This window comes from Triticum urartu, chromosome 4, assembly GCF_003073215.2.
Source record: "Triticum urartu cultivar G1812 chromosome 4, Tu2.1, whole genome shotgun sequence".
Taxonomy (NCBI): domain Eukaryota; kingdom Viridiplantae; phylum Streptophyta; class Magnoliopsida; order Poales; family Poaceae; genus Triticum; species Triticum urartu.
In genome coordinates this window covers 252,992,476-253,000,804 of record NC_053025.1, presented here as the reverse complement: position 1 = coordinate 253,000,804, position 8,329 = coordinate 252,992,476, and the positions used below count along the sequence as shown (strand labels likewise).

At 43.9% G+C, this 8,329-nt stretch overlaps 1 protein-coding gene across 7 annotated transcripts; it reads left to right on the top strand.

Moving 5' to 3' along the window:
- The first annotated feature begins 1,399 nt into the window (after nucleotides 1-1,399).
- On the top strand, nucleotides 1,400-6,140 carry LOC125551412. 7 transcript variants are annotated; one of them, XM_048714648.1, is made up of 7 exons: nucleotides 1,400-1,838; nucleotides 2,490-2,607; nucleotides 2,760-2,947; nucleotides 3,316-3,400; nucleotides 3,498-3,547; nucleotides 4,175-4,501; nucleotides 4,956-5,570. In XM_048714648.1, exons 1-4 carry the CDS (start codon nucleotides 1,644-1,646, stop codon nucleotides 3,340-3,342), a joined length of 528 nt encoding a protein of 175 aa, XP_048570605.1. In that variant the 5' UTR covers nucleotides 1,400-1,643; the 3' UTR covers nucleotides 3,343-3,400; nucleotides 3,498-3,547; nucleotides 4,175-4,501; nucleotides 4,956-5,570. The 7 variants fall into 7 exon arrangements, with proteins under 7 accessions (XP_048570605.1, XP_048570606.1, XP_048570604.1 ...); XM_048714649.1 differs by having other exon boundaries at nucleotides 3,498-3,556; XM_048714647.1 differs by having other exon boundaries at nucleotides 3,498-4,501.
- The last annotated feature ends 2,189 nt before the right edge of the window (nucleotides 6,141-8,329 follow it).

The window sequence follows — 8,329 nt, the reverse complement described above, 5'->3', positions numbered from 1 at the left end:
GCATGAGAAAGTGAATTACTTGTTACTTACCCGAGTCCGGAGCTCTCCAGGAGCATTCGCGGATTTGCCCCGCAGCGGGTCGGATGCCGCGAAGTATTACCAGGCCGAGGAGGGAAGCTCGACGGAGAAGTTGTTCTGGTCTCAGTATACTGGGACCGAACACCCGATGCCTATGAGCGACCAGCTGAAGCAACTGGTCGAGCTGCACAAGGCGGCCGAACAGGCCATGAAGGGCTTTATAGTCTGGATGTGTCCTGGTGACTCCCTTCCCAACAGCTACTTCGGCCTGGTGAGGTGGCTTGTGGATGCCTGCCCACGGCTGGAAGTCATCAAGCGATCCATCTGTATCGAAGGTGCCCGTCGGGCTTTTTCCCATGCAAAGGTGCACTGGGCCAAAATGGACGCCGAGATGGTGGTGAAGGAGGGGCCGCCGCAGGGCAAGGAGCATCGCCACCCCGAGATGTATTATGAGGGTGTCCTAAAGGGTGCCCGTCTTGTAGCGGACAAGTGTGTGAAAGATGTAATATTTGAATGAACTTGCTCGTGTGATCCTGTATTATGAAAACTTGTTCATATGCGCTATGCAACGCTTGTTTGAATTTAAAATATTACCTGCTGTTCGGCTATTTATCAAATCTGAGAGATGGCTAGTCGTCGGCTTCTGCCCCCATGCCACGAGTGCTGGGGTGTTCGGGATACACCTGAGCATTCTTTTTCCCATTTTTAGGTTCTTCGAGGGAGGTGCTCAGCACGACGAATAAGGCAATCAGACTATGATGCTTTATCACTCTCACTTAGCCATAGAATTCTATAATTTTAAATTTTGGCGAAGCCCCTAGTATTCGGAAGGCCGAATTCGGGACGCTATACACGCCTTAAGCCGGACAAAGCCGACTCCTCGCTCTAAGCGGCATAAGTCTTTAGGGACTCAAAACCTCTCGAACAGCGACCAACTCTTGCCTTATCTTGACAGTCAGTTTTAGCTTTCTCTACTGAGGTGCTTAGCCCAGCTGAACCGGGGCACAATCGCAGTAGTTCTCCTAGTGCTACCTTAGCCGATATAGCGGAACGTAAGGTACCAAAACATGGGAGCCGGGCAAACCCAACTATTGACCCAAGACATGATCCGGAGCTGATGCATATAATTCTATAAGTTCGGGGTGTCGCACTGTCGAAAGTGTTCGGACTTCTCACGCCGTATTATGGGGTATGATTAAGCCCCTAGCATATTGGCCGTACCAGACTGTACGGGTGCTGGATGTCATGAATGAACATATCTCTACTCCTAATGGACGACTTGGTGAATAGTCTTCGCGGTTTAATTTCGCTGGTTTTTTTCATCATCCTCCCACCTCCGGTTTTTTCTTCATCCTCCCACCTCCGTTAACTCGCAACCCTCAAAAACCACCCCACGCACGAACCACTCCCCTCACTCTCCTCACGCAAGCATCCTCTCCTCCTACCCTCGCATGCGCTAGGGTTCCTGCGCTGCCGCCACACGGGAGCTTGTCGACCAGCCCAGCGTCCTCCGGATCGCCGCCGCCCCTCACCGGATCGCCGCCGTCACCGCCCCGGATCGCCACCTTCGCTTTCGGAATCGCTCCCAATGTCTCGTCGCCCCGGATCGCCGCTGTCACCGGGCCATGGCGGTGGAGGTCGACGGCACTCGGAAGCGCAGGGCGGCGGCTTTCCTGGACGACCCCTTCGAGGTGATGCAGGCGAAGCGGGGCCGGTGCTCACCGTCCGCCACCGCGGACTCGGTCGCCGACCTCGGCATCAACATGGAGTTCGACCCCGTCGAGGCGGTTCAGTCCGTCTTCCCCGGCGCCGATCCGCAGGTACCCCCGCCGCCGCTCCGTGCCTCTTTCTTTCGCTTCTTGTTCTTTCGGTTGATTGGTAGATCATGCGCAGACGTGTAGTAGAGCCCGCCGATTCAGTTCATCACAAGAACCAATCGAACTTGGTTACACCGCAAGAAAGATTGTGCCTTGAATCTTGAAAAAAAATTCTGTTGTCGATTCATATCCCCTTTCTTGAATTTGAATAGACTAAGAGTTCAGAGATTGATGGAATTGGAAATCAAAAGTTCAGAAGAATCATCCACCACGATTTCTCTCTTGCGTGTGCCAAGTGCTTCGTGTATAAACCGTTACAGGGAAGCAGGGTAGGAATCACCCATGAGGATTATTCCTCTGCTGATCAATTATCGTACACGCCTTCGACCTGACATGATCGCCTGCCCTCCCGCCACTTTGAATTCTTCTCACATATGATGGCTAAATTTAGGATTCAGAAGTAAACTGTCTGAACTAAATAACTGAAAACAAATAGCTTGCACATCTGTTATATCCTTGTGCACAGAAGTTCTGCCATGGTTTTCTGAAATCCTGGTATAGCTTTGGTTTATGCCACAACAGTGGACTTGAGAACCCCGATTTGTACCGTCTTGCTCTGTACATGTCTAATGGGTAATTTTGGGGAATTTCTAGCTTCTGCGGGGCTATCTTGAAGCGTCGGGAAATGTCTTGGATGCTGCCATCAGAAGCTTCAGGGATTATTTGGCATCGGATTCAGCAACGACCAATGTTGGTGCCTCCTCATCTGGAGGTATGGCTGACATGACTGAAAAATAATCCTGACTGCTTCTCTCTCTTGTTGCCTGAGAGTTATAGTAATGTCTAGAGATGTATATTTTTTATAAACAGCACCATTCGTACAATTTGCATCTTGTCTAACTCTTGAACGATTGTTAATCGTAGTGGCATCTGATGTGCCGGTGATGAATACTCCAGCCAACAGGATTGAATGGGCAGAGCTAATTGTCAAGGAGATGTCGTCCGCTTCAGATCCGAATCATGCCAGGAATCGAGTCTTCAGGATACTTGAAATGTTCGACAAATGTGCTGCAAACTACAATACTCTTGATGAGGCGCATAAAATGCGTGAGGTAACTAATGCATCCGCAGTTGCTTCATCCCTCCGTTCAAAAACATTACATATCATAATCGTCTGAGTTCAGACATTCACAGTGCCATAGTCAAAAAATCACAACATGAGACACAAAGCTAATGATATCAAATTTGTGGCGCCATAAAGTATGTGTTATTAGATTAATCGTTGATTAGTGCTTGAGCCTAGAAAATTAAAATACACTTTATATTTCTGGAAAGGGGGTAGTTGATATTGCCAAATGGCCGGTTACTTCTGAGATGTGTTTCTGGAAATTTTGATGTGCTCACCTGTCCGGGCGCCGCAACCCCATAGAATGAAGCTTGATGCGTGTGCAGAATCGTTAATTATCTTATATTTGTGCAGATGATTATAGCAACTATTTTGGGCTGACCTCTTGCTGTTCTAGCAAAAAATAATTAGTATTTTGTTTTTCTCTACGAAAGATCAGGTAATCTGATATCGAGCTCCTTATTTTAAAGTGATTGAATTTTGGGTTTGTAATGATTGTTCATGACTAATAGAAAATATATATTGTAAAATTCTAGGACCGAATGGATTTTTGGTCTATATTGCAAATATGTATAATGGATTATTGGTGAGCTCGGTATTGGTGGTCTACTCCCTTTCATCCCTGCATTTCTAAGAAAACCAAACTAATATGCATCCATGTATTTTGTTAATTCAAGTTCTTTCATATGGGTTACGTAAAAAGCAAATGTTGCTTCTTTTTATTCAGATGCTTTGAGAACCAAGTCTACCTGGTTCTCTTCCTTTCATACATGTATTTTAATGTGCAGTGTATAGTTTGTAGAATGAGAAAACTTGTGAATCTAGAGCACAAACTCATGATTGATCAAGGGAGTGGCACTGCCGGCTGGGTTAGAGTATAATCAACTGTACTTGGAGTTTTTTGTGTGATACGTGTAGCTTTCAGCTTGCGAGCCTTTCAAATATGCAAGTGTCCGATGCCATAGGCTACTATGGAAGTTGTGAATGCTATGTAGTTTCCGGTACTACTTGCATTCAGAAATGAACTATTTCAGGCTGACCATCTAAGTTTTACATTCCGTATGTATAGCGAGATCAAATTTATTTGTTCTAGGGACATTTCTGAACATGCGTATGGAATAAGATCATGAACACGTATATGGATTATGAATTTAGTATTTTTTCAGAAGTGAATTTACTTTTATCTATTGATAAAAAATATTTTTGTTGTCAGACGAAGGGCACGACGGATGGCGCCGGCGGGAAGGTGAGCAGCGGTGGAGATAAGCAAGGAAAGGAGTAGTGTGAGGCGGTTGGCGGTGTTGAAGAGCATGAGAGGGCCGCACACTCGGTGCCATGCTACTGGAGGGCCCGCTGCTGGAGGATGTCCTAGGGATTTTTGGATCAATGACAGTAACGTTGGCGACCCAGGTATCTTCTTCCATCTCTGGATCCTGAATCTACAGCTCTGTAATCTGCAAATACACGCAGTAGCGATGGGTACAATTGCATGGTTGTGACTGCCGACCAGTACACGAGTGGGGCTGCCGTTCTCCTACCGGTAATCAGCTGCTCTAGTGCCACCGCATATATACTCCGATGAGTATCCTTGATATCTTCCCTCCACATTGCATCTAATGACACACTTCCACATTGCATCTGATGACACACTTCCAACTGGAATATATCAATTACATACCACGGTCATAAGTGTCACACTTCCAACTTAGGACATGTCATGGTTATCCTAGGACTTACAAAAACATGTCATCTGATCTGTTCCCCTTCGGTACATTAGATGTTATAGGTCATTTGTTGAGCGGTTATAATGACTTTTTCTTTGGGTAAGTCTATGCTAAAATATATGCAGATTTCCTCTCAAAACTATCTACCAGTCATATTGTTAAGGGAGGATCCAATCTATTACTTTGAATTTAAGCTATCACATTTATCATATAGTATTTAATATTGGTAGAAGATTAAATTATTGACATGACTTTAATTGAAAATTTTAGGTGAAATTTGAAACTTCCCTTGAGAGATGCTAAAGTACTATTTATTTGACCGGTTTGGTGTACATTGACCTTTACCGCCTGAATGTTATGAATTATATTCATGGTGGATGATATGAATGTCGGGGAGGTGATGGAGAAGTATGACAAGGAACTTGTGAAGGCTGAGGGCATGGAGAAGAAGGGGAGAATCTAAGTGGGAGGCTGACATTGGCGAAGGAGAAGGCTAGATGAGTGTTGGCATTGGAAGACAACGGGTCATTGCAGATGGCATTCACTGAATTACTCAAGGAATTGAAGCTCCCAAAATGATCAAATAAATAAGATAGCAATGAGACATAGAATGTCGTGTTATTAATTATCTTTGTCCTCAAAAAGGATGTCGTGATAGTAGTCGTGCTTTGCATATAAGTTGCTTCAACAACTATATTCTTGAAAAGATGTGCCATAGGTAGGTGGAAAAACTAAGAAATACAAACATTCCTCTGTGTGTGAGAGAGTGCTCTACACGCTGCCTTTATGGATTAAACCGGTGCTCTAATTAAATGATAAATTGAGTGTACTTTTTTTTCTTTGACCATTATATGAAAAAATGAATGAACATGTGAGTACCATCCAGATTATCCATGAACTGCCCTGACATATGCTATAAAGAGATTGTGTGAAAACAAAGCTGAAGTTGTTGCCCAGGATGAGAAGGAAAGTGGTCTTCCAGCAACACTAAACATGGTCATGTATTACACATACATATGATGATGTATGTAATGCGTCCAATCATTGTTGTTTTTTATGTCAAGTTCATTTGTCTTGCATTATTGTTTTGAATCAGAATGATCGAATCCTTTGATCGATGGTTACAGGCCCCCTTTTATATCTCCCGAAGAGACACGACGATTCCTCGAGGAGGCGTCGGTTCCAGGAGAACGAAGGGAGACGTCGGTTGCGGGACAAACCGCAATGACGGTTTTGGGCAAGGGGAGATTTTCCCCCAATTATAGAATTATTTTTAACACTCCCCCTAATCTATGCTTGCCCATGTAGATCATCTTCACGATTGTCCGGGAAGCTCTATCATCTTAAAAGATTCTCCTTCAAAAGTTTTTCATAAAATCTTTGATGAGATCCTGAAACATATACTCACAAAGAAAGATAGCATAATGTGATGTCATTAAAATGAGGATATCTCAAGAAGAGACTCCCCCTGACACCTGCAAGTCCCTAAGTCTTAGCATACCAATTCCATGAACACATTTCTGGAATGTAGAATTTGGTAGAGACTTGGTAAATAAATCAGCAAGGTTGTCGCATGATTTGACTTGCAGAATGCTTATTTCCCCGCTTTTCTGAAGATTATGAGGAAAAACCATTTAGGAGAAATATGCTTGGTGATATTACTCTTGATGTATCCTGTTTGCATCTGCGCAACACAGGCCACATTATCTTCATAGATAATGCCAGGTGATTTTATCGAACCCATTCCACATGACTGTTGTATGTGGTTTATCATTCTGCGAAGCCATACACATTCGCATGTTGCTTCAAATAATGAAATTATTTCAGAATGATTGGTAGATGTTGCCACCAGAGTCTGTTTCGAAGACTTCCATGATATAGCAGTGCCACCATGTAGGAAAACGAAGCCGGTCTGAGACCTGGCATTATGGGGATCAGACAAATAGCCGGCATCTGCATATCCAATCACATCAGAGTCCTGATTTTTCTGGAACTGGAAAAATAGGCCAAGATCCTTTGTGCCTTGGAGATATCGAAAGATATTCTTCACTCCACACTAATGACGTTTGGTGGGAGCTGCACTATGTCTAGCAAGTAGATTCACTGCAAATGCAATATGAGGTCTTGTGCAATTTGCAAGATACATAAGCGCTCCAACAACACTAAGGTATGGAACTTCAGGTCCCAACACCTCTTCTCTATCTTTCTCTACGTCTAGAGATCGAACCACCATGGGAGTTTTAGATGGATAGGATTTGTCCATATTGAATTTCTCCAATATTTTCTGGATATAGGCAGATTGGTGTACCATGATTCCCGAGGGAAGATGCTCAAGTTGAATACCTAAGCAAAATTTGGTTTTACCCAAATCCTTCATCTCAAATTCCATCTTTAGTTGATTGCGTGCTTCATCAATGTCTGGTGTGCTGCCAATGATGTTGAGATCATCAATATACACAGAAATGATGCAAAATCCTGTAGAGGACTTCTTGATGAAAACACATGGGCAATCAACACTATTGGTTTAACCTTTCTAAAGAAGGAACTCACTGAGTCGGTTGTACCACATCCGTCCCGACTGCCTTAAGCCATATAGTGACTTATTCAGCTTTACACAATAGATGTTGCGTTTTGCATTTTTATTCGGGACAGAGATTCCATCAGGAAACTTCATATATATGTCCGAATCTAGTGACCCATAAAGATATGCGGTCACGACGTCCATCAACTGCATAGATAGACGATTTTGCACTGCCAAAGATATAAGATATCGGAAAGTGGTTGCACTCATTACTAGAGAATATGTTTCAGTGAAATCAATGCCGGGTTTCTGCATGAAACCTTGTGCTACGAGCCTTGCTTTATATCTCACCACCTCACTGTTCTCATTCCGTTTCCGGAGAAAACCCCATTTGAATCCCACAGAGAAAACACTGGGAGGTGTAGGTACTGCTTCAATGAATACCATTCTTTTGTTAAGCGAGGCAATTTCTGCTTGGATTGCATCCTTCCATTTAGGCCACTCGGAGCGCTTTTGGCACTCAACGATGGACCTTGGATCATGATCAGTGAGAAGGGTATCTGCAATCTTTTCAGCAAAATATATGTCGACAATCGTAGTCTTAAGGTCAAATGATTCTCCAGAATCAACATAGTTGATGGAAATTTCCTGCACCCCTAGTGACTCTTCGTGATTTCCCAATATGATCGAGTCTGGGTGTTCTGATGTCCCAGTCAGTTTGTGCACACTGGAACTGGGTTGTGGAGGTTGCCCTTCCACTGGGTGTATACTACCCATCAGGTGTTTGTCAACGTTGAGTTGACCTGCATTTACTGACTCCGAGGTTTTTCTCCTCGATTTCCTTTGCTACTTGCTAGAAACATGCTCCGGGTCAGAGGCCGTACTACTCCCCCTCTTTTTAGGGATAGGGAGTTGAGTGGTTTTGATTGGTACCTCCACTCTTTCTGGCGCGTTTCTGGCCGGGTTTAAGGATTTTGTAACACCTTTCAAATCAGTAAATGAATCTGACAGATTATTTGCAAGATGTTGCAAATTAATGATCTTCTGAACTTGAAGTTCGGTCTCATGGGTACGTGGATCAGAGGATGAAATGGAATGAGCATTCCAATAAATTTCCGGGCAT

Bases quoted from the DNA above. Each gene is read 5' to 3' on its own strand.
- LOC125551412 (XM_048714646.1), top strand. From the start codon at position 1,644: ATGGCGGTGGAGGTCGACGGCACTCGGAAGCGCAGGGCGGCGGCTTTC. The intron at 1,839-2,489 runs GTACCCCCGCCG...GGGAATTTCTAG, and splicing joins TCCCCGGCGCCGATCCGCAG to CTTCTGCGGGGCTATCTTGA. The intron at 2,608-2,759 runs GTATGGCTGACA...TGTTAATCGTAG, and splicing joins TGGTGCCTCCTCATCTGGAG to TGGCATCTGATGTGCCGGTG.